We start from the raw sequence: 26,094 nt of genomic DNA on the forward strand, positions 1-26,094 counted from the left end.
TTGTATTTTATTACACAGCTTTGCTTTAATTCTCTGAGGTTCCGTGAGGAAGTATATAAACAGTGCAATCTCAGTAGACAGGTGTTTCCTGCAAAGCTTACTCCAGCTCCCCACAGCATGATAGCATCTGAACAATATGTTACATGAGTGGGGAACCTCACCTACTGCACACCTTTGCTGGCTGCCACAGCCTGTGGCCCAGGCTTGCCTCTACAAGCCATAGGAGCAGTACTGCATAGTCTCACTGGAGTGAGTAGTGACTGAGTAGTGTTGGCCCCTTGAAGCTGAGCACTTGAAGAGGTGTTGCTTTCACTTCTCAGAATGTACATTCTAGGACTGCTTTTTCCTGGGTGTCCTTTGGCCAGCATAATGCTATCAGCAACGGGGCAGCAGTGATGCTCTGGGCTGATGCCAAAAATCCCTGCTCAGTTTTGGAAGAATGATTGAGGATTTAGAATTATTCTTGTTCAGCTCACTTGCTTGTTTTGTTAATGATGTTGTACTGCTATTTCACTTCTTATTCTTCTTAAAGATTAAAAAACACTGGACTAGCTCTCAACAGAGATTAAGAACAGATCAGAGAGTCTCATCAGGGCTGTGTAGAATTATTTTTCTTTTTCTATACTACCAAATAATGCAGCCCAGGCTGAACAGAGCTGTGGAGTCAGACAGTTATTAGTGCAGTGAGGACCTGATATTCACACTATACAAATTTCCTGAAAGTTTACTTCAGACTAGTGTTAGTCCAGCCTTATGGTCTGTGACCCAGCTGCAATGGATCCCTTATGTTTACCCAAAACAGCAATCTAGTTTGCACTCTCCTGATTTGAACTAAAAATGCTAATTTAGCCACACAATGGTATCTGCTAGCTGGAGGTTGTTAATGAAGGACACAAGGTGGCCACAGGGTCCTGTGATAGTATGAACACCCTTTAGGTGTTATACAAGGGTGTAGGGAAATTAGTTACTCCTGATTCTCCTTGAGAAATAGTGAGCACATTGCAGACAAGGTACTGTAGCAAAGAGCTTTATGTCAGTGTGTCAGAAAGTCCCATCTCTCCCAGCAGTCCATCAAATATTGCATCAATACAATCAATACTGAAGGTGCCCAACTAGAACATGAGTGCAAATTACTACAGAGCTGTAGCATACAATTCATGAACACAGTCTTCAGTACCATACAGTGGCTTGCAAATTTATATATTTATATATATATATATAAATATAAAAGATGGTTAATTTTTACCAAAGAAGATTTTTTTTCTGCAAATTATGGTGATTCCTTGCTGAAGATCCTCAGTCTTCTAGGTAGCTAAAGCTATGCTAAGTATGTCAAGCCTTTGTTTTTACATACACACAAATATGTTACTTCACTAGAACATACAGCTGAAAAACACCAAGTTGATTGTCAGAAGGCTTTAAACTCTCCCTCACTGACCTAAGTTGAAATAGTCTGTCCCAAACTGGATGCTGTAATTGGAAGCCCTGAGTTCTTGATTAAAAGTGAGCTTCTGCTTTTTGTTCCTAGGAGGGTTGCTGGCAGCAAAGTTTACCAAAGGACTGGAAACTACAGGCTGGTGCTAGTAAGAAAGCCTTGTGTTCAATCTTAGCCCAGAGGGGAGAGAGGAAGGGCCAAAATCCCACAGTCATAGAGGTCTCTTAAGGGTTTGATCTTGATCTTTGTTTCATGCTGCCCTCCCCCATCTCTGGAAGAAACTGCACATTTCTGCTCTAGGATAGATTGCACATGCTGGAATTCTGCCCAGAGTTGGTGCAGCTTCAAAGGTTTTATCTTGGCTGTAGTACCCACATGCTCCTGCAAATGTCCTCAGGGAAAAGAGCTGGAAACAGGCAAAAGAACAGTTGCAGAGTCCTCTATACCCCAGTGGGATGATTCCTCAAAAGCTAGTCATGTAGGGAAATCCCTCTCTTCCTTCCCCATTTCCTGTTGGTCACCACAAAGCATCCTACCCCTTGGCTTCTCTACAAGATCCATGATTTTAACAGGATGCTGTGCTCTTTCCTTTGCTGTTGAGAGTTCTCCCTCCAGATCCTGAGTTAGGGCTCCAGTACCTTTGCTTCAGCAAAGGTTGTTCAGGTGGTTCAAGGTCTCAGCAGAACCATGCTGGCCTACAAGCTTTAATTTGCATTAAAGATTCTTTTCTAATAGTATCAACTCAGTGGCCAGCAGCCTGTGGTATGGAAAAGCTCTCTTGGGAGCACTCGTGAGAGAAGACTGAGGGCACAAACCTTCATCTGCAGCAGCTTCTTAAAATGATCTCGACTGTTGCAGCTGTCCAAAGAGCCCTGTAGATGGATGCTGTTTCCCTTCACCCTGTTCTGTAACTGACACTGTACTTCAGTACTCTTTCAGGCTTAGCCATAAACACTTAATTTCAGCCCGCTGCCTTATTACTAGGATGTGGGGTGCAGCACTTACCTCAGCCACACAGGAAACTGAGGACCAAGAGCAGCATTTGACACAACACTGATGTATCAGCCTGTATAACTACACAGCAGGGTGTTACATTTCTATCTGCTCTGCGGGTGCAAGGTTCTGGGGCTTCTGCCTGCACAAAAGAGAAAATACCCAAGAAACCTGAGCATGCATGAATGAGTTGCTCCAGAATAATATTGGTCTTTCATCTCAAATAGCTTGGGTCAAGAGCAGTGCTGAGGTTACCTGTGAAGTTTTCTATAGCACTGAGGAAGGTTGTTAGTTGGAAAAGGAAGTTGAGTTCCAAATCAGATACTACCTTTAACTCACAGGCCTGATCCTGCAAGCCTTACTCATGTCAGTGGCTGTCTCACTTTCAGCAAGACTGGTCCAGCCAGCAGCTCTCACTAGATCGGGCCAAAAGCTTTTGCAAATAACTACATCTGGGCTGGGGAGGAAGGAGAATACAGACACCACAAAACTTAATTCATTTGACACAAGAAAGCAGTAATAAAAATGAGATAGTGAGTCTTGCCTTTAAGGTTACTGAATAGCTACTAAATTAAAGGAGAGACTAGCATTTTTGGTAGTAAATTGTGTCACACACTGCAGGCATCATCAGCAGTTACTATGGACACAGCTTCCAAGAGTGAAACAGGCAGGAAGAGAGAGCTGGAACAAAGAAACAGTAGAGCTAAAAAAGGGTTAACTGGGGTTTTGAAAGATCACTGTCTAAAAACCTTGTTTGGTATAGAGTCAGTAATCTTTGACATTCCGAAATTCTGGCATGCTCCAAATCCTCCTGGTGGGCTGGGTGCCCCGTTCCACATCCTCAGAGATGGTCTTGATGTCACTGATGAACGGGGAAATCCTGGACCGGGATTTAAATGTTGCTAAGGAAAGGCTGGATTTGTTCTTTGTGTTCCATTGCCTGGCAAGCTTCTTGGCCTCTTCCTCCTCTTTGATCTTCTCAGCAGCTTCCTGCAGGACAGAGCGGAAAAGCCGGGATACTTCCTGCACTTCTGGCTCGTATTCAGTAATGAGTTGCCGGAATCTGAAAGCACAATCAAGGCACAGCTTTGATTAAAAACATCAAATTAGGGTTTCTGCCAAGTCACTGCGCTAGGTTTGGAACTTGGATTCTTCCTGCAAAATATGATTCCCTGGACTGAAGGGAACAACAACAGGGAGGGGTCATGAATCTCTGCTCAAGGTCTCTAAAATCACAAACGAGCCCCAGAATGTGAGGAAGTGATGAATCACCCTTTCTCATAAGCACAAGAAATAACAGGAGCACTGAACAAAGCTGGAAGGTGACAAGTACGAAACAGCAGGAAGTGCTCTTTTCACACACTTCACTTGTTAAATCAGAACTCAGTGCTATTGATAGCTTATGAAACAAAATAATTAGACAAGTTTGTGGAAAATGTCCCCCTCACTGCTGATTAAACATGATTGTGTAAATAAAGATCCTTTCTCAAATAGCCACTGAACTGCTGCCTACCAGAAGCTAAGGATAAGCCAGGGAAAGTCCCACTAGACTTCCCCTGTTTCCAGTTCTCATTTCCCATAGCATTACCCTGGAATTGTAGAAAAAAAAAACAACCTGTAAAACTTGTCTTTGTTATAATGTTTGATGGTATCTCAATATTTTTCTTTCATTGAAGTTTTATTCCATCCCCCTATAGATTTCTGTAAGATAATCTACTGGCTCAGCTGATAACACTTTGATTGGCAGCAGGATGCTGTATATAATAAGACAACTATGAATTACTCCAATGCTTTCTCAGCAAAGACCTTGAAGTGGGTTTTTTGCAGTTATTAAGCTAGCTTAATACCCGTGGAGATTCACCACTGTTTATTTTGCAGGTGACAAAGATGAGATGCAGAGCAGGATAGTTTTCTTGAAGTCACTGAGTGGGTCACTGGCTGAACCAAGATGAGAACATAACCACTCCTGACACCTTGTTGGGTGATTTGGTCCTCAGCTCAGAGGTGTGGGATCCATTCCCAAGGCTCACATCCTGGTCACAGAGATGCTACTTGTTCTGTACGAGTATGTGTTTGAGAGATGCCAGTGCTGCTGCTGCTGCTCTTCTAATAAATATTCTGTTCATAACATAAATATTATACATACAAGCAGACACAGAGTTCTAGTACTTCACTAAAATCCGTGTATTAACACTTAATGGAAGCTGAAGTGTATAAGGCCTGTAAGCACTTTGATAAACACTCCAACAAAACTGAAAGAGGATGGAAAACAGTAGAATTGCATTTAAATAAGTCTAATACAGCAGAAGCTGATAGAATAAGATAGAGCCTTTTCAATTTTTATAAACCCTAGGAATGTACAAGAAGTTTCGTGCACTTTGGAGTTGCACTGGTTCGTAGTGTACCGAAGGGTACCCTAGATAACAAAGACAGAAAGAAAACCAGAGATAAACCAAAATGATTCTTTGTACTTTTATGCCTTTTGACTTCCAGTGTGGAAGCCTGGTGTTGGACATATATCTTAATATCATGCTGTATCCCAGAATTTCAGTGAGCTGCTCTATCAGCAACTACTGTCAGCTATATATACAGGTGTGGAGACACCAGTGCTGTATGTCAGGGAACTCAGTATCAGCAGAAGCACCGGTTCCTTCCAGAGTCAAGCCAGAGTTTGACACAAAATCTACCAAAGTCCCAAAGTGCAGAGTCCTGTACCTAGGGAGGAAAAACACCATGTACCAGAATAGATTAGGGGATGACCTGCTGGAAAGAAGCCCCACGGAGAAGGACCTTGGAGTCCTTGTGGACATTAAGTTATCCATAGGACAGCAATGTGCCCTTGTGGTCTCCTGAGGTTCATTAAGAAGAGTATGTCCATCAGGTTGAAGCAGGTTCTTCTCCCTCTCTGCTTTAGTGAGACCACATCTCACTCATGTCCCCAGTTCAAGAGGGACAGGGAGAGATTCCAATGGAGGGCTATGAGGATGATCAGGGGACTGGAACATCTGTCTTGTAAGGAAGGGCTGAGAGAGCTGGGGCTGTTTAGTCTGCAGAGAGAAGACTGAGAGAGGATCTGATTAATGTTTATATATATGAAGGGTGGGTATCAAGAAGAAGGGGCCAGTCTCATTTCAGTGGTGCCCTGCAATAGGACCAGGGGCAATGGACATAAACTGCAACACAGGATGTTCCACCTCGATATGAGGAAAAACTTTTTTTACTATGAAGGTTTCGGAGCACTGGAACAGGCTGCCCAGAGATGTTGTGGAGTCTCCCTCTCTGGAGACTTTCAAGGCCTGTCCGGACATGTTTCTCTGTGACCTGCCCTAGGTGATCCTGCTTTGGCAGGGGGGTTGGACTCAGTGATCTCCAGAGTCCAACCCTTACCATTCTGTAATTCCATTTCTATGATTTTATGAAGTCACCAAGATGCTCCTTAACCATCTCAGTTGCTTTGGACGTATTCCTAATCTCCCTCCTCCTTCCTTCCCCCCCCCAAAAAAAACACCTCTAATTTGACCATTTGGGTGCAAAATGCCTCTGAGGCACTGTAGTTCACATTACTATATAAATACTTACACAATGATACTAAGCTGAATTGTGCAGGTCCTGTATAAACCAGAGACTAGGTCTTGCTGAGGGTTAGCCCTTAACAGCAGTAACAGAGATCTGCTGTACATTGCAAACATCCTTTCTGCCTTCTGAGGAGGCACCCCACTGCTGTTATGAAAGCACCAAAAATAAAGTTTTCTCAATAAATTCACTATGTTTTCAAAAACATAGACTGATGAGTACATCAAAACTCAAGTCTTTGCAACATTATTATTATTATACCAGATAAAGCGCCTTCAGAGGACTTCTATTGTGGAGGTGAACTGAATGAGTCATTCCATTATTTTGTCTCCCTATGTATTTTAAAGAGAAATGCTGGCATAGTTTGTTATATTGGCAATTGTGCACTCAAAAGGCTTCATCATTGCCTCCAGTTTTAGGGGCTGTGTATCCTACTGCTGGATTGTGGCTCCAGAGCAGGTAGCAGCATGTGTCAGGCTATTACTGGACCAGTGACTGGCTCTGGGAACAAGAGGGAAAACGTGTGGTATGACAGCAAGTTTACCCCCCCATCTCCAAGCACAGAGCTCTAACACTAATGCTGTGTGTTGTCTCGCAGCCAATCCAGCTGAAATAATTTTCTAAAATCAGTGTAACTTTGCACCTTGATAGCTATCTGCCTGTTTGCACTCTCCTTAGCTATGGCAGGCAGCAAGAATTATTTTGTGAACTCTGCTTTTGCTGTTTGGATTTACCTCTGATTTGCAGGACCAACAAAAGAGCTACTTCATAGAGATCTGAGCAGTCTGAGAAACAAAGATAAAGCAATCTCACAGACTGTCTGCCAGTTGCCCAAAGAAAAGCCACTCTCCTTCAGATGGAGAAGGGAAAGGGAGGCCTTTTCTCTCCCTGGGTAGGATGAACTAACTTTGCACCTTTACTAACGCCCACGTAGCTTCAGTACCAGCACAGCTGTGTAAGGGACAGCCCACATAAGTCCAAAAAGGTGTGCATGCCACAGATATTTCTCAGCAGAAAGGAAGGACAGGTTATCAGGGGCTGAGGTCTAGTTAAACCAGTCTGTATATAAGAAAACAGATGATATTTGCTGCAGCCACCTACACAGAACTGAAGCCACCTTCCCCAGCTCTCAGTGAAAGTCCATGTGCTGGATGATCCAGCAGTTTGCTTTTTGCACAAACCATGCTATAGATAAGAATAGTAAAACCTCTAGAATCAAGGAATATAGACACATCCTGGCAAACAAACTCCCAGCACACAGAACTGCACAAAGCTCACCTATATTCTAGCACGGGTTAATACCCTTACACTTTTGCATGGAATAGTTTCAAAGCAGGCAACTGCACACCTGTATCTGGAAATCCCTCAGTGAGGTTTCCTTACTCATCAGGAAGTATACCCTTCAATCTTGTTTATGAAACCAGATTCTACAGGTAGCTACCTGGCAATATATTATGCAAGCCATGCAGCCTTAGACGTGACTGTCAACAAAACTCACCTTGAGCCAGCACAGAAGCCTGGGGAGTGTATACATATTAGCACATAGGGAAGAGCACATTCCCCAGCCCAGGCTGATTTAATCACAGTTCAAACAAATTTGTTCTTGAAATTGTGACCTTTCAGCTTTCCTTATAATGCCATCGGATTTTAAGAATTTGGCTGTGCTTGGCTGGTACTGGCATTGCTTTGTTTCAAAGCACTGTCACCTGCCTGTGTTACTCTGTAGGTCCCCACTTCAATAGGTTTCCTAAGTACAGCCTGAACTTTAAAGACCCATTAAATCCGATGGAAGTCCACAGACTTAAACAATATGCATATAGTTCAGTGTATTCCTGAGTGCCTGCCTGAACTGGGATCTCTAAGTAGATTTAGTTATTCAAAGAAAATGAGGGATACTTAGATGTAATAAATAGCTGCTGACTCCTGAATCTATATTTTGAGGAATTCGGGCTGTATTGTAAAGCCATGAGCTGCTTTGCTAAAGAAGGCTACTTGAATCCGAGGGGACTGTGGAGTTCACATTAACTGCAACATTCATAGCACATCACCTCAAACTTAATATCATAATTGAAAATATATCCATTTCTTATTTTAGTCATTGTCTTACATTCAAGCATATTAGGAAATCTACTTCAGCTATACATAATCCTGAGAAATTAAAGCCCCTTAGCCTGTGGTATTAATATAATCTTATGTCACCAAAATGGAGGTTAACGTTTTCATATTAGGGTTTTTTGTTAGTTTCTCTGTGGGCAGAGAAGGACAGGTACCCACTGTTTCACTTTTGCTAGACCATAACTAGCTCTGATCATAGCCAAAGCTCTGAGTAAAGATGGCAGATGCCTTGCATTAGGAAGCTACTCATTCAGTTTAATCATGGCCCCTAGGTACTAAGGACTTCGCCAAAATCACTGTCACTTCCTTCAGATGGCTCCAGAATTTAATTTTAAATTCAGTCAGTGATCTCCGCCCAGTAACCTAAAGCTAAGTTATGAATAAAGCTTTTGTATTCAGGTGGATGAGGTGAGTGAGATTTTCCAGGTATCTGGTGGTATCTGCAGTGTACTTAAATACTTCCAGAATTTCAGGAGTCTCAAAGCAAAGTTTCTATTGACCCAAACAAAATACAAAACAGGTAAACTGGATCTGAACCCCCTCCCGTCTAAGAAGGACTCATTTCCTGCTTAAGAAACAGATTTATAGAAACTCTGCCTCTTAGTAGTGACTGTGTCCACAAAAAAAGGACAATCTTGATAATCAGTTAAACCTTTGGAAACTAGAGTGACATCCCTGACAACTCATATAAAAATGTTATGTTCTGTTTGAGCTTAGAATCTGACAAAGAAGGAGACCTTGCATGACACAAACCAAACAAATGCTGCTGTGAGACATGGGACTCTGCCACAAGGACCACCCATGCTAGAAGTTTACATGAGTTCAAAAAAGAAAGGCAAAACCCCACAGCCTAAACAAGCTCCTGGAAGAAAAGGCAAAGAGGATGATCATGGACAGGACAACTTCAGGCTTGAAAAGTCTCCAAGTTACAAGGCACAGTGAGCTGGAGGCTATGGAGGCTATAGACAAGATAATGGAACTGCACATAGTGCTTTTCAACTTCCTTTTTCTTTTCCTTGTACTGATGCTACTGGCCCCTGTCTCACATACAGATTGCATATCAGAATAAAAAAACCCTTGACAAAATCAGTTCTGCCATTTTTGTGGCTATGACATCCCCTTCTCAATCACAGAACTGAACCAACAAAGGTTATGCAAGCCTCATTTTTTTTTTAAATATGGCTCTGCTAACTGTGCAAACTGAATAGCATGGAACAAACAAAAAAATGTCAGCTATAGAATCATTCCAGAATACAGTTTATGATAGGCTATAATAGAAATGCGTAAGAGGATTTTTAAGAGGATTTTTTTGTCCTTTTGAATTATGCCAACATAGAGCCCACCTGAGTGAATATGTTTATCTACTCTCAATGGTATGCTGAATCCTCAACAACAGTGAACAGCCACTAGAAGCTGCACTGTCTTCACAAGTCACATATCTTGTGTTATCTGTTTAAGAAAAAAAAAAAAGAAAAGCAGCAGCAAGTTGCATATGACTCAGCTTAATAGCCTCCTCTGAAGGAGATGATGAACCTTGGGGCCTCCCAACTCCTGAAACTGAAACCCAGGCTCATGGAAATAATTAGGCAGACAGGCCTGGCTCAGTGGCCCTGGGGATGGTGAAAATAACTCTGAACCCTAAGGGCTTTGTAGTGGTTTGTTTACAGCATAGCTTGGAGTGAAACAAATCCAAGGCAGGTGCTGCTCCCAGCAGAATTTCTGGAGAGAACTCAGCCTCTAAATGATCCCAAATCTATGGTTCAACCACCATGGCAGCTTTTGCAACAGCCAGAGCCCTGTGCCAGCTTGTTTCCAAGGTTCAGCCTAGGCAGGATGGGAGCCAGAGTGGTAGCTTTGACATCCTTTCCTGACCACCCCCACTGTAAGACAGAGAGCCAACAAGTGCAGCCCTCAGAGCTGCAGTTGAAGAGCTGTAGATTCATTTGTTCAAAGAAAACAGGTGCCAGCATATGCAGTGAGAGTCTACAGGGTGCTGAGCATCCCATTGTATGTGGTCTGCCAGGACTGTCATCTTTGTAATTGCAAATGAAGAACATGTTGGAACAGGGTAAGTGGATTATAAAGGCCCATTTCACAACTTTGCCTTGGCCAAGGGGACTTTGGAGTCACTACTTCTCACTTGCACTGTGCTAAGTGAGAGGGTTTAACTTAAAAAGAGTTCCACCATCACACCTCAAAGGAAGAGTCAGCTCCCTCCATTCCAGTTTGGGTGCCATAGCAGAATTAGATCTATTTCTGAAGGCATTCTTACAGAAAGGTACTCAGCTGGCCAGCAGCAATCCTATGTCTAGCACCTGAAAGGCTGGACAGCAAGTCCAACAGGATGGATCTACTTCACTGTAGAAGGCAGAAGCACCACGTTACTCTTAAAGCCAACTGCATGTCCTACCCACATTCTACTCCATGCCAAAAATGTGGGGGGAGGGGAAGGGAGGGAGAAGTATGCAATCCCTCCTTTCTGTGGAAATCCCTGGTTCACAGACTGGAAAATACCATAGTACCTTTTGGCTAGTCTGGACCCCGGAGACAAGCGCCTCAATAGACCTGCTGGACAGCTTAAATCTAGAAAGGAAGGCTGAAATGAGAGTGGATAAACACCAAAGCAGATTATTCAGAGGCTGTGCAATCTCCACCCTCAGAAATACTCAATAGTGAACCTGATTGAACTTGGAAGCTGGCCCTACTCTGAGTAGGAGGCTGAAGCACATGCCTCCAGAGGTCCCTTTAAAGATCAATTATCCTAAGATTCTAAAGACTGAAGCAGAAGTCTTAACACTACTGAGATGGTAACTGTTCATCAAGCAAGATAAAGCCTCTCTGGCTGCTCAAGAGTACTCAAAGCACTCCTGCATAAAATACTCAAGTCAGTCTGAGGGAAAAGGCATTCAATAACTTTTTGGAGGAAATTATACCATCTGAAACTGACTTAACACATTAGATTTCACGTCTTCCACAAAGACACTGTCCCAACATGACTTAAGATAGAGGATGCCAAGCTTTTGGTCCTAACACCTCTCCTTCCTTTTGCACATATCAAAGAGAGGGGGGAAAGGAAAGCTTTGTCCTTTCAGATATTTTACTGTACCTGAGTATGGCAGCCCCACAGTAGGAAGGATGTATTTTGGTACACATATCCTCCAGCTGCAGCCTTTCTCCTGGGCTGATGTCATAGCTGTGCTTTGGGTAGCTGACCAGCCAGCCGTAGTCCACCCCCGTCTTGATCTTGCGGTATTCGTTCTCCCGTTCCCGCTGCTGCTTCTCTGCCTGCTTGGTCTGCCAGTTCAGCTCCATCATTAGTGTCTCAACCACCATTTCTGTGGGGGTCCTCTGGGAAAAGCGAGTTGGGGGCTCGTTCCACCCGAACCAGGATGCCAGTGACATAGTGTTCCGTGTGTCTTCATTCGGAGTGGATTGAGGGGAGGGATGGAGAGAAAAAGAAAAGAGGCATCATCAGCACACCTCAGATGAGAACGTTCTCCTCCACACACCCAACTCTGATGCTCACCAAAGTGCTACTGGATTAGCCACTTAGAATTAATCGGTGCTGAGCACCTTCAGGAATCTCTCCCAGAGCCAACTTGTGCAGAGGGCAAGACAAAAGGTGAAAAGACTCAGTTTCCCTTGAACTTCCAGTCACCACATAATTTAAATGACAGTCACAATAGTTACATCTCAAGTCAAGTTATAAGGATGCTTTGCTCCCTCTAGGTTTGGCTGAGGAAGTATTCTGCCCACACAGAAGAGCTGAGGCTATGGCTCACCTGTCTGAACCCTTGTGGGAGGGTATGACCTTACAGCAACCCTACATGCAAAAACTCAACACATGGAGTCAAACTGTTGCTGGAAGACACGTTCTAGGCAGCAGGGGATCCTCAGGGAGAAGGAACAGATAACCTGCTGAGGTTGGTTGATCCTGGCTGGACACCAAGTGCCCACCAAACTGGTTTAGCATTCCCTCTTCTCATCAGGACAGAGGAGAGAAAATACAACAAAAAGCTCCAGGGTTGAGATAAGGACAGGGAGATCATTCAGCAATTATTGTTGTGGGCAAAAAAGATTGGGGAAATTAGTTTATTACCAATCAAAATCAGAGTACAGTAATGAGAACTGAAAACAAACCTTAAAATAACTTTCTTTCCTTCCCTTCTTTTCAGGCTCAATTTCACTCCCAAATCCTCCTCCCACCCAGCATGGAACAGGGGAGCAGAGAATGGGGTTTGCAGCCAGTTCATCACATGTTGTTTCTGCCCCTCCTTCCTTCTTGGGGAAAGGACTCCTCACACTCTTCTCTGCTCCAAAGTGGGGTCTCTCCAACTGGGAGACAAACCTTCATGAACTTCTCCAAAGTGAGCCCTTCCCACAGGCTGGAGTTCTTCACTAACTGCTCCAGCATGAGTCCCTTCCACAGGGTGCAGTCCTTCAGGAACAGATTGCTACAGTGTTGGTCCCCCACAGGGCCACAGATCCTGCCAACAAACCTGCTCCAATATGAACTCCTGTCTCCTTGGGGCCACAGGTCCAGCCAGGAGCCTGCTCCAGCATGAGGGGAGGCCTGGTTGGTACCAGCTGGACCTAAACTGTGACAGCTTCCCCTGTGGGCTGCAGGTAGATATCTGCTCTACTGTGGACCCCCACAAGCTGCAGCAAGTTGCATATACCTTGACTTAATACTCTTTTCTAAAAGAATATTGACTCCTTCCCCCCTCCTTCACTGACTTTGGTGTCTGGAGAGTCATTTCATTTATTCTCACTTCTCTCTTCTGACTGCTGCTGGTGTTGTGCAGGTTGTTGGCTTTTTCCCCCCCTTCTATATATGGGATCCCAGAGGTGCTACCACCAGCCTTGGCCAGCAGCAGGTCAGGCTTGGAGTCAGCTGGCCTTGGCTCTGCTGGACACAGCAGAAGCTTCTAGCAGCTTCTCACAGAAGCCACCCACACTATCAAAAACTCATCACACAAACCCAGTACACCTGGGTAGGTTTGCTGCTGCTGCTGCTGTAAAATTAGTGGTAGAGCTCACCTGTACTTAAATAGTACTGGCAGTAGCAATAGCTGCATTGAGACCAGGCAGAGATTTAGCCACTATTAACAAATGTGCTGCTACATGCAGATGGGGAGCCTACACCATCTTCTACAGGCTGAGGTCCAGCTACCAGCTCTGCTGGAAGCACACACCTTGGGCACACCAGTGCTGAGGGAACCAAAGCTGGGCTGAGCAGAAAGTGGCAGCATATCAAGGTTTAAACTGTTATTGCTGCTAAGTGAGAGGTTTCTGCTGCTGGGGAGTTACCCAGCACTTAGAAGGCAGAACAAACTGTACCAATCAGCTCAGCAAAAAATGGGATTAACTCCCCCCCACCCAGCCATTCCCTTCATGTAGTCACTTGAAGAGGACAATGCATGGAACAAAGTTATTAACTATTGTATTTGTATTTAAACACAATGGAGTCCAAAGCAGGCACCAGGGACCTGCAGAGGAGCAAAACAGCATCTGTTTCTTCACACAGCACAGTTACGTGCCTTCTTGCTCCCTCCCATTAGCCCCCGGGGAGAAGGGATGGCTGCAGCTGGGATTACCAGAAGGCTACAACTGGCAGCATCCCAATCAGAATATCGTATCAAAAGTTAACATGAGGGCAATGGATTAAAGAGGCTGATTCTGCAGGGCCTGAGCAAATCCTCACTACTGAGGTACAGACACAAAGGCAGACACAGAAGAGAGAAAAATACGCTTCTGATTCCAGCTGCCATATTGGGGCCTTAGAGACTTCAGTGACAATGCAGATCACCAAAAGCTCGTAACTACCCAGTATTCCCACCAGAGGGAAGAGCTATGAGCTCCCAGACTCCCTAGAAGAGCAATAGTTGATAGGATTCTGCCTTCAATGCCTGGAAAAACAAAACCATCTGTACCAGGTGAGGAGGGTGCCTCAACTGCTTTCATGCCTTTAATGTATGCCATGTTCTCTTTCAAAAATGTTCATACTATGTAAATACATCACACCACTAAAGGAAAGCGGTGCAAAACCCACAGACAGTCTGTAAAGTGTCCCAAGTTTGAAACAATTTCAAGGTCTAATGCTTAGGTTTTTCTAGAATCAGGAACTTTGCCAAGCTGCAGTGAAGGACTAGTTTCTCTAGTTCTACACCCTGCCTCTCCCAGCAAGCAATACCAGTTTCTTCAGAAGGAAGATATGAGGGGTGAAAACTTCTGCAGGACATAGATCTAGCTACCTAGACGTGTGAGGCTGCAGGTACCCTTCAGAGACTACAAACATAAAACACCTTTGCTAGTTTACAGTGGTTGTACAGGAGGGATTACTGTAGTGGCTGTTTTCACCCCAGAATATCAGCTATGATGATCCTTAGGATAGCAGCTGCAGTCAGCAGATGCTGGAAGTAATCCTGCTCATATCTCATGTCTGTGCTCTGCAGAGGGAGGAGCAGCAGATCCTTTCCTTTCGTTGCCAGGGTGACTCCAGCTAACAGCTCCGGGGATCTCTTGTAATGGGATCACCCACAGAACTCAGCCCCTGACTTACTTGCCCAAGACACGTGAATGAACTCAGTCTGGAACTGATGTGCTGACAGCTTCAGCTCCATAATCCCACTATCCCAACATGTGCCTGGATCTCACTACATGGTGGCCTTCACTCACCATTACATATTATAAAGGATGAAGATCCTTAAAACTTAAGGCTTTTCCCTTGGTTTTATCACCCCTTACGTATTGCACTGGTGAGCCCTGCTAGCAAAAGTGAGCAGCAGAGCAGCCCAAGATCTGTTGTCAATGATATAAAAAGTCTGCTTCTTCTTTTCAGCTTTAGTGACAACAGCACTTTTTCATAAGCTTTTACAGGTACCCAACCAATTAAGGTATTATTTCCAGTTGCACCTTCATCTGATGGGTCTCTATTTTCCCAGCAAAGGGCTGGCTTCCTTTGCACTTATTCTGGCTATGACCTGGTCTCACCCTGGTTTAACTGTGCTAACTTCAGTGGCATTAGGGTAAATGGCTATAAAGCACTGTAACTGTGGAGCTGAGGAATGGCCTTCCAGCTCTTCCTAGATCACCAGCTGTTCTATTACAAGAGAAGCAGGAAGGAACCTTTGTGGTCAGAACTGGGGAAGGCAGCAAGGAGACTTGGGCTATAATTCAACCTGCAGTGGCTTTCACATGGTCTTGGCCTGTTCTTACTGCCTTTGTGTTTTCATCTCTCCTCAAAGCAACTAATTCTGCATGAGGAGAACCATTTTACTGAGCACTAGTATTTGCAGAGGCCAATCACTTAGAAAAATATTTTGGATTACTGGTCTGATCAAGACCTGCTGAACCTGAGATTTGCCCAGTCCCAGAGGTTTCATAAAGCACTGGTAACAAGCAAAATTGCTTTCAATATGGGAACATGGACACCACTGACATTGAATGGGGCTTTCACTTGTTTCTCATATATTATTGAAAAAATCTGCTTCCACAAAAGAAGAGTATAAAACGGGGAGAGCACCTCACCTGCAGTTGAAATGGTCTCTTCTCAAATGCCATAAAATCCCATACAGGCATTTCATGCACACTGGCAGCTTATGCTGGCTGTTCCTAAGGGACTCTTGTTTCTATGAGCTTGTTTCCTTCCCCATCTCTCATCCATCATCTCCTCTTTTTCAGAGCTGGAAATCGGCCACCTCTATTTAGCAGGCTTGACAAGCCACCATTCTTCCCACTGCTGGTCTTTGCAGCCTCCAGAAGCTACCGTAGGCTCCATTAATTGTAGCAGCTGTTTTTAATTTGGAGTTCACATGCAGGCTAATCATTAAATGGAAAGACTCAAAGGACTGTCAGCAGGATGTGGGCAACTCAAGGAAGGCAAAAGTTTCAGCCTGACCTTCTTACTGCGGGAAAGGGCAAATTTACACTTTGCAAGCATTCACATTAAAATTATTGAAAGAAAGAGGCACTACCCTGGCTGAATACAGATCTTTAGTCCAATTAGTCAATTTTCTGATTCCTTCTAAGTGGCTATCCTGGGAGCTGCTATAATCCAGTTGATGAGCTACTTGGGTGTTATTCAAGCAAAATTTCAGAGTGGTTTATATATATTCTACTCCAGAAAGAAATCTGGGTTTCAAGATTTTTGCTTCATTGACCCTGGACTTTTGTCTAGAAGACAAACCTTCTCCTCACACTGTAGACTGCACTAGCACCTCATAGAGTTTTAAGCACACATTTACCTTGGCTTTGTTAAATTCTGGAATACCTCACTTGTCCCTCTCACACTGCCTCTGAGGATTTTCTTTAATTCTGAGGCACTTTAATGTAGAACTTTCCTGTTAGCTTTAATTCTACAGGTTTTTGCCTCTCTCCGAATCTCCTTTTTGTTCCCCACATTGTCATCCTTTTTTTCAAGTATTCCACAGCTTTCTCCATTTTCTTCTCACAGCACATTCTGGACAATTTCACCATATCCTCCAATTTTTTTATCTTCTCCCATATATCTTCATGCAATTTCCTCTTCTTGCTCCAGAGAATGAAAAAACCCAAACCAAACATCCTCACAAAGTTCACATAACTTATTAGTTTTTAACCTTCCTAAAACAGGATTTCATCCTTTCCTAACTCTTGCACTATCACAGGGAATATGTTTCCATAGCTCACTCTCCAGCTGTTCTTTGGCCAGCTGAAGGCTGTTTTTATCACCTGACAGACATCAGTCTCCTTCAGGCTCTTGCAGGCAAGATCACTACTTGCTAAGACTTGCTACAACAGGGCTGATTTCTGGTAAACCACAAGTCAATCAGCAGGACCTGTTTGCCTCGTAGAAGATGAACTTCTGAGAATAAAACATCCCATTTCCATCGATTCTTTTCCTGGTTTCCAGCTTCCAATACCCTCCAGGACAGGAAAGGAGTAGGTAAGGGGTGGGAAACGTGCATTTGTGGGGAAAAAGGAAAAAAAATGGTAATACAGCTGGATTCTCTGTCAAGGCATGTCTCCAGTTTGACAAGTCTCCTGTGGTTTGCCTTCACAGTCTGTCAGTCCAGGAGGGTATGGCAGCTGTGTCAGAGCAGAAGGAGAAAAGTCTTAAGGGGCTGGACGAGCAGAATCCTAATCCAAATTCCAGTGATGTTAATGGAAATGCTGTCATTCAGACGGCTTTAGATAGAGTCCCTGGAAATCCACTGTCATCAAAGCAATCCATACTGACCAACTGGGCTGAGGAGCTGGGAATTGCCTTTCCTGCCTTCTTTGGGTGTATTTCCTTACGATGACAGTCAGAATACAGAGAGACAGAATTTGTTCATGCAAGATACCCACTCAACATTCTTCCACATACACCAGATCAGAGGGTAAAAACAAGGAAAAATATTTCTAAAAGAAATGGACCACCAGCCTCCATCCTCAAACTGTATTTTTATTGTACTTTTTAAATGACATGCAATCACGGGGAAAATAGATTGCAGAGCTTCTTAAACTTTTTTTTTTTTAAATTTGCTTCTTTACTAAAGTTTAGATTACATTACCCAGAAAAGTCCAGTGTCCTTTGGATAGCAAAGGGTATCCAGTGTCTCCCTGGTCTGCAGCTCACAGGTAAATCAAAGCCAGTTTGGCTAAACCCATCACTGAATTCTGTATATGCTAACTGATGCAACACTTACCCAGCTTCTCAAGCAGAATTTGTGGTCATGGCTATGTTGCTAGCTATACCTGCATGAATTAGCATTAAGTAGCAACAGCATCATAGATGAACCCCAAATTCTGTTTCTGCTGTGATTAACATATTTTTTGTTCCAAACGAAAAGTCATAGCAAGTTCTAATTAAGAAGCTGCTCCGAACATCTTCCCACATTTATTTACATAGTCCATCATAGCCTTGTCAGTAATCCCTGTTCCATGGTCTTCACCACTTTTCTGCAGTTACTTACCATCTTCCCCTCCTAAGAGGGAGACTTTTATCTTGCCAGGGCCCAAGGAGCCCTAATTTCTATCTGGAATCTCCCTTCTTGTTTTGTCACATGGAAGGCTATGGTGTTTACAGCTACTTGCCAAGTAATTGTAATCTCAATGGTAATTATTATAAATCCCTCTTGGGAACCCACATCTGTCTCCCCAAGTTGCTACAAGGCAATTAACATGCAAAAAAGGAGTAGATAGAGTTTTTAAATCAAGAAACTTTAAAGCAATGCAAATACCATTATATTAATACAGCAGCATTCTTATTCTGACCCGCAGAATAAAAAGAACTCTTGGGGTCTGCTTATACCCAACAGCAGAGAACCTGTGTCTTGCTTGATGAGCATACCAATTATCTTCTTGTGCTGGACACAAGCAATTTCTGGACAGTAGGTTTTCACAAGAGTTAAAATATATACAGGGAGATGACCCTGCTAGAAGTAACAAGGAGCTCTGAATAAGGGAAGCAGAGCCAACACTTGAAATGAAACCCTTCTTGCCAAGTCTTGATGGCTGCAGGTGTTTAGGGACAGCTCAGTGACAGGGCAGTGTGGCACCCAGCAGCATCCAGGGAACTCCTGCCTGCCCCTGGCAGGGCAGAGCCTGCTGCAGGCTGACAGCTCCTGCTGCTGCCCCAGACTGATGCTGAATGACAAGCACTCCCAAAAACCTGTGAGAAGCACGTTTGGCATACAGTTTGACTGCTGTATTGGTTTTTCTCCATCAGACTTTGCATTCTCAGCGTTATAGAAATGGGCTGGCTCTTCCTCTGGTATGATTGCCACAGAGAGTGAGAAGTCATTTCACCCACTTGTGAATGTGCAGAACTGTAAAAATTACTGTTAGGCAGCACAACAGAGGGACAGTCCGAGCATATCACACACATAGCACAAGGTGCTGCAAGAGAAATAGAAACAAAAGTGGCAGCATTTCTACCAATGGAAAGCTTGGGTGGCTTGTGGAAAATACCACAATGGTTATGGTATACATGGGTATGTCAGGTTTCCTACAGCTAGCTGCCCTCAAAAGATTTTTTTTAATGAAATTCTTTAAAATTGACAATATGTGATATATACTGCTTTCACCTCCCCAGAATTTGTGTAACATGTAATGCATTCTTAGAGCTTCAATCTTAGAAAATCAGTCTTTTGCAAGAAGGGTAAAGAAACAATATTTCAGCATGAACTGAGCTCCAAACTCAGGTACGAATGAGAAAGGTATTTTTCAGTCACTAATCAACACATAAGGAGAAAAATGTAGTTGATCTAACTGGTAAGAGCTTCATGATCTACAGGAGAGCTGCACTAATCTAAAGCAGATTTGCCTCACTGAAATAAATAAAAGAGCTGTGTTGATTAACTCCAGATGAAAATCCAGTCTATCAATCTTAAAGAAAAAGTGAAGGGCCTAATAGCCTAGAGTTCTACTAATGACTGAGACTGTCTTCAGAAGATAATCTTTGTGTTATCTGAAGCAGAAAAAGGGTGGGTGCTACTCAAATCTGCTTATGAAACAGAGTACATTTTACAGTTTGTCTACTTATCAGAGCAAATGAGTTCCATCTGCTGAGAAGCAGGACCATTTTCATGCCAAATTCCCACTCATGCTTTAAACAATATTTTCTAATAGCAACCATAAAAATGCTCTATCATATACAAGTTACACTGGACTGTTACCTAAACCTACTCAAGCCAGTAAGTTAAACCCCAGTAATTTGCTTTAACCTATTATCAAAACTCCTATATTTTGCTCAGATACAGCTGGCTTGCTGTGGTGGCTTAAACACACCTTCAGTTCTGCATTTTACTTTGATCTCTGCAGACTACAAAGTTAGGTTTTCAGTCAGGACAGAGGCACCTGAATTATTCTTCACCATGCATTCAGCCATGTAAATGAGAGTTCAAAAGGCAACACAGACACATAGCTTTCTTGTTATGTTATTGCAACTACTCAAACCACCAAAAAAAAGTATTGCTGCCATAAAGCAGCAATAGCATCTGATGGAAGGCTCTGACACAGAAAGCTTTCAAAAGTAAAAGCTGGAGAGATCCCCAGCTCATCTTTCTCTATACTACTCTCATTGTAACTACAGAGCATTATTAAGGGGTAATACCACAAACTGGAGTTTCTAATACTGTCATTCACAGAAGATATATGTATAAATAGAATTATATAAAATAAGAGTTTGGAACTCAGACCTAGGAGCATGTTTCACCTGTTGTCAGGTCCACTGAAGTATTTTTTTATTCATACATTGTGGCAAGGACCAGGCTAAGCACTGTGAAAATGCGTGGGTGAGATGCGTGCTCTCCATCCAGACTGAGGACTGATTCTGCTGTGAAAGCAGCAGTAGCTCATTGCATCGTAAGGTAAGAATGCATTTTAACTGATGCCTGTACATTTCTGTTTAGTGCAGAGCCTTCGTTACAGTATCTATCAGAAGGAGTATTTACTGGAGATTCCAAAGTCTCATTCCACCTCAGTTCACTGCAGAACTATCCTATGTGGGCATTTTCCTTGTACTGGAGAGTACCAGGACCAGTGTTAAAGTTTGGTCCTTGTGACAGGAGTTACTTAAAAATTCATGTTCTTTCAAAATTACCACCCAAAAGCAGAATGCTAAGCTCTGAGTGTGAAAATTTAAGCCTCTCGTTGTGTAGAGATCACATACAGCAGAGGAAGCAGCTGGCAGGGCTCTGTGAAAGCTCATGCTTTCGTTCTTCCTGCAGTAGCCGTACGACCCACCCACAGAGAGCAGCCATGAAGAGTGCTGTCCCAAGACAGATTTTAATTAATGCGTTAGCATTAAAAAAGGTGCAGTGTATCCCATTATCAGTTACACTGCCAGAACTCCAAAGTTATCTGACTGACCGTACTGCTACCACGCTGGGGTTACCACACATTGGACTTCCACACTGTAAGACCTTAGCAGGACAGGTGTCTAAGAGGAGAGATCTTAAACAAGAGCGGCACAAGCACAAGGCTACATGAGCCACGCTTTCCTCCTGGGCTGCCCGTTTTTACATAACCAGTTCCCCAGTGCCAACCCACGCAGGCAGCCCCACGGTTCATGTCCGACCCCAGCCTGGGAGAGCGGTCGGAGGACCCCAACCCCCTGCCCTGCCCTGCCCACCCAGCCCACCTCACCTTGGGCAGCAGCGTTCCCGCTGCTCGCACGGACAGACGGACCCAGGGCGAACGGAGAAGGTACCAGAGAGAGGACACGGCTTGGAGTCAAGCCCTGAGCTGGCATAGCAAGATTAAGCCCCCGTCGGGGCATGGATTAGCCCTGGTGACGAGGGTAACAGCTGGGCTTACAGCAAGGCTCCCGAGCTATTAGGGCTTGGTCCAATACTTCAGAGACACAGACACCCCTCAAAAAAACCTGTCGCTTGGTCCAATACTTCAGAGACACAGCTACCCCTCAAAACCCTGTCACTTGGTCCAATACTTCTAGGAGACACAGCTTCCCCTCAAACATCTATCGCCTCTCGATTTAGGCAGACTTTGGTACCTGTCTAAAAACCCCTCCAAAACCCGAGAACTTTGTGGGGTTCTCCAACCCGCAACTGAGCCGATGCTTAGAAGAAATGAACGTCATTCACAGAACTCCCGACTTTCTGAAGTCGCTAAAGCAGGGTCGCTGTCCCACCCCCTCCGACTGCCCCTTGCAGCCGTCGCTCACCCCAGCTCCCCGGGCTGCCGCCGTCTGTAACGGGGCCGCCCCGGCGGAGGGCGGGCAGCGTGCGGCCGCCGCTCCCTCACGGAGCCTCTCGGCCGCCAAGGCTCGAGAAACACAGCGGTCCCTTCCGCTTGGTACCACCTCCGTCCCACCGGGCGCCTCAGGATCAGATCCACGGCACTCCGCCCGCCGCCGGCAGCGTCCCCTCCTTCTTACCGCACTCACCCGCTCCCGTCCCGCCGCCAAAGGCTGAGGCCGGGGCAGCACCGGCTCCACACCGCCCCTCCGCACAAGTTGAGCGGAGCCGCCGCGGGCCGTTCGCTGCCGACGGCTTCAGGCGGACTGGGGCGCCCCTGCCGCTCCCCCGCCGGCAGCCGCTGTTGCCATAGCGACTGCGCCAAACCCACTCGGCCCAGCGGCGGTAGCTCCGAGGGACCGCCCGCCATGCTCCGGCCCCGGGCCTCGAACCCCCGGGCCTCGAACCCCCGCAGGGACTGACCTCGGTACCTGGAGTGCCGCGGAGATGTTCAGAGCGCTGGAGCACCTCTCCTACCCGGACAGGCTGAAAGAGTTTGGGTTGCTCCGCCTGGAGAAAGAGGAGGCTCCGGAGAGAGCTTAGATCGGCCTTCCAGTACCTTGAAGGGGGCTACAGGAAAGCTGGAAAGGGACTTTTGACGAGGCCATGTAGTGATAGGACAAGGGGTAATGGTTTTAATCTGAAAGAGGGTAGAGTTAGGTTGGATATTAGGAAGAAATCCTTTACTGGGGGGGTGGTGAGACACTGGCACGGGTTGCCCAGGGAAGCTGTGCGTGCCCCCACCTTGGAAGTGTTCAAGGTCAGGCTGGATGGGGCTTTGAGCAACCTGACCTGGTAGGAGGTGTCCCTGCCCATGGCAGGGGGGGTGGGAAGCGTGTGGAATGAGATGGAGCTGTGTGTGCATGAATTTTGGAAGTCCTGGAAAGTGAGCATATTCAGTAAGAGGCCAGTGTGGAGAGTTGTGTTTGGCAAAGGGTCAGTGAGATGAAAAGGAGTGAGAAATGGCTTAGAGACTGACAGAGAGACAGGTGCTTATAAGGGCTGTGGCGGTGAGGGAGCAGAGCTCCTCAGGCAGGGGACGGGGCAACACGTTTGATCCCAGGAAGGAGTCAACTAGCCCACAGCTCCTCACCCTGCCTCTTCCCACAGTGCAAAATTGTACAGAGACATCCGTGGTGCCTTTGGCCGAACCCCCTACAAATTCAAGGCAAATTGAGCTGCACCAGAGGGCTGCAGGTCTACAGCCTTTGTTAAGTGAAGCACACAGACTGATGACACTTCTCGAGGCCACAAAAACCTAAGCTTGGGTGTAAAGTCAGTCAAGAGTTCATGCTGAAAATCTTCCCCAAATTATGGCCAAAATTCTGACACCTTGGTGTTTATGCTGTACTTACACAGCCAAAGGATGGTGGCCTTTGAGACCATGTATATCCATACAGTACATGGGTAAATTAAATCAGACAAAAATTACAGGTTAAAAGGTGCCCAGTGTAGTCTAAATGAAAGTGTATGAGGTGTTTTATTTTTAACATCTAGTTTATTATTAGATCAAATAACACAAGCAGACTAACAAGGAGATTAGAAGCATTTTCTGCTTTAATTATTTGTGGAGGATTATGTGTCTGTCCTGAGCTTCAACTCCAGCCCAGCACACTACAGCCTGGCAGAGGTTTGTAACATTCTGGGCACACTCTGCTCAACACTGGATTGTGGAATTTTAACTAGAATTAATCTTACATGGCTAAAGACCTTTATATTTTCATTCAAGCAATCAATTCTGAATAATGCAGAACAAACCTCATCTTTAAAATACCTAGGTACTAGGTAAGTGAGTTGTTATATTTTTAATGCAGTGAATTCCTGGCAAATTCCTGCCATGAAGCAGAGACACTGGTGACTGGGGAATATCACCAGGAGCATTTCTTTGCAGATATGTGAGCCTCACAATGGAAAAAAATCTTTTCTCTCTCTTATACCTTATTTAGCAATTGAAACCAAGGATTCTTATGCTGTTGTAATGATCTGACTTACCTGATCAGTCAGCACTCAAATCATCAGGTGCTTAGTAGCAGCACCCTGGTAACACAGATGGAGTAAAGCTTTATTCAGCTGTATGTTTTCAAGGACATACCATGACAACAAAGTTTCACCATATTGTACTTTGTAGTGCTGTCCATTTGGGATTGCTGTTTTTCCTGATGTATCAGGTGCTTCCTTGACTCACCTGAGCACATTATCAATAACACAGCTGCAGCCCCTGTCATGTTAGCTGCAGAGCCATCATATTCCAGTGTCAAAGTCATAGATCTCTGACAGAGACATTAAAGACAGACTTCTTCAATTGATACAATCATGATGAAGCTGTTGCCTGCATGGGTCCAACCACAAGCAAATAATCTTAATTACTGACAAAAAGAAAATATAATGTGGTAGAGTTGTATTGGGCCTGCTGGTTTTTGGCTGAGTTAGTGAAGCGTGTCGATTAATATAATGGGGCTCACAGAGGGAACATTGCCTTTTTCATAGGCTTCAGACCTTGCTTAAAGAGTGCCACTTCCAGAGCTATTTGTCATATTTCTGTAGCACTTGTTTTTCCTCGGCAGAGCAGTTTTTCATTCACTGGGAAGATCTTCTTCCTGCTGTTTACTTCAGATCCAGTCAACCCACCCACGGAGAAGCTCACTATGAGCAGTTCATTCAGTCTTTAGCAGCAGTCCCCAGCCTTTTCATAACTGAGGCTCATTTGAGAAAATCTGGCAATGTTACAGTGTCTTTTCAAGCAAATACCTCTTTCTCTCCTCCCTCTCTGTTGGGCTGCTCCTTTATCTTTCATGTGCTATTACTGGGTCATGGGCATGGGGCTGTGTCCATCAACTCTTAAATGCTTGGATTTGATACCTCAGCTGCTGTGGGGTGTGACCTCACCTGAGAGGTAAGCCCTCAGGGACCACCAATCCAGCTGGTTAAAAAAAAAAAAAAGATCAACTCAGAAAATAGTATCCTGGGGCAATAAAAGAAGTAGGTACTTGGTTATTGTGTTCCAGGGCACAGCTGGATGGAGGACATGGTATACAGCTCTTTCTCAATAAAACTGGTTAGATAGGATTATTGCAGAGAGGGTTGTACTTCCTCAAGGACTGTGGGATAAACATAAGGATAATGTTTTTTACAAGGATAGCTCTTGCTAAAGTGAACAGCCTTCCTCCTGTCACTTTGTACAAGGTCCTGAGTGACAGGCCTGTCACTGTATCTGAGTAGATTCTGATGTTGGTTCTTTGCTCTATTCCTTCTTTTAGGAGCAGATGACAGTTTGTTATGGTTTACCAAAACCTAAAGATCCTGAAGCCATAGAAAAAAGAATCATGGGGTGCTGTAATGCCAGGAGTGGAAAAAGATTGCTTAAAATTATTGTTAACTTGAGTAAAGGAAGAAATTTAAGGAAAGAAAACTAGGAAAAAGCAGTGACTTGAGATAGAAGATTTTGGCATCATAGCCAAATGCTGATTGTGAATGAGCCAGTCTCCAGGCTAAACATTTCAAAAGACTCTGGGAAAGCAATAGAAAATATTCCCTTCAGTGTAGGGAGGTGGAATGAATTACAAGGAGCACTATAGCCCTAAACTCAATGGTACTAGGAAGTAAAAACCTACCAATATTTGTTCTTTGTTGAGTGCATTGCCTCAGTGCAGTCAGCTTTACCTGATTATTCCTTCTGATATACTATAGTCAGTGAAGAGAGGCTGGATTGTACACTGATCCTTGTGTACTTCAGAGCATCCTTAGCCTTGATGCAGTGGGCGTAGTTGTAGAATCATGGAATCATTTTTGTTGGAATAGGCTTTTAAGATCATCAAGTCCAACCGTAAACTGAACACTGCCAAGTCCACCACTAAACCATGTCCCTAAGCACCACTTCTGCACATCTTTTAAATACCTTCAGGGATGGTAACTCCACCACCTCCCTGGGCAGCCTGTTCCAATGCTTAACAACTCTTTCAGTGAAGAAATTGTTCCTAATATCCAATCTAAACCTCCCCTGGCACAACCTGAGGCCGTTTCCTCTTGATCTTTTGCTTGTAACTTGGGAGAAGACCCCAACACCTCCCTCCCCACCCTTTTTCCTACAACCTCCTTTCAGGTGTAGAGCACTATAAGGTTTTCCCCCAGACTCCTTTTCTCCAGACCAAAAAATTGGTGTTATGTCCACCATTACAGAGAGTCTTTTAATAAAGTGCAGTGGTCTGTTTAATTGCTATTATCTTAACCAAGCAACTTCACTGAGCAAATACTAGT

The 26,094-nt window shown here is 44.5% G+C and overlaps 1 protein-coding gene across 4 annotated transcripts; it reads right to left on the minus strand.

Annotated features, from left to right (window-relative positions):
* On the minus strand, window positions 1-22,311 carry RD3 (RD3 regulator of GUCY2D). 4 transcript variants are annotated; one of them, XM_071739572.1, is made up of 4 exons: window positions 21,230-21,715; window positions 11,223-11,532; window positions 3,178-3,491; window positions 1-2,570 (listed from the first exon to the last, which is right to left on the minus strand). In XM_071739572.1, exons 1-3 carry the CDS (start codon window positions 21,360-21,362, stop codon window positions 3,194-3,196), a joined length of 741 nt encoding a protein of 246 aa, XP_071595673.1. In that variant the 5' UTR covers window positions 21,363-21,715; the 3' UTR covers window positions 1-2,570; window positions 3,178-3,193. The 4 variants fall into 4 exon arrangements, with proteins under 4 accessions (XP_071595673.1, XP_071595675.1, XP_071595674.1 ...); XM_071739574.1 differs by lacking the exon at window positions 21,230-21,715 and adding an exon at window positions 21,981-22,311 and having other exon boundaries at window positions 1-3,491; XM_071739573.1 differs by lacking the exon at window positions 21,230-21,715 and adding an exon at window positions 21,990-22,310 and having other exon boundaries at window positions 1-3,491.
* Window positions 22,312-26,094: the final 3,783 nt, after the last annotated feature.

Source organism: Heliangelus exortis, chromosome 3 (genome assembly GCF_036169615.1).
Source record: "Heliangelus exortis chromosome 3, bHelExo1.hap1, whole genome shotgun sequence".
In the NCBI taxonomy this organism is placed as follows: Eukaryota; Metazoa; Chordata; class Aves; order Apodiformes; family Trochilidae; genus Heliangelus; species Heliangelus exortis.

Excerpts from the sequence above, each read along its gene's own strand:
- RD3 (XM_071739572.1), bottom strand. The coding sequence starts at position 21,362 with ATGCCCCGACGGGGGCTTAATCTTGCTATGCCAGCTCAGGGCTTGACT. Across the intron at positions 11,533-21,229 it reads CGGGAACGCTGCTGCCCAAG|ACACACGGAACACTATGTCA; the intron begins GTGAGGTGGGCT and ends CTCCGAATGAAG. Across the intron at positions 3,492-11,222 it reads TGTGGGGCTGCCATACTCAG|ATTCCGGCAACTCATTACTG; the intron begins GTACAGTAAAAT and ends TTGTGCTTTCAG.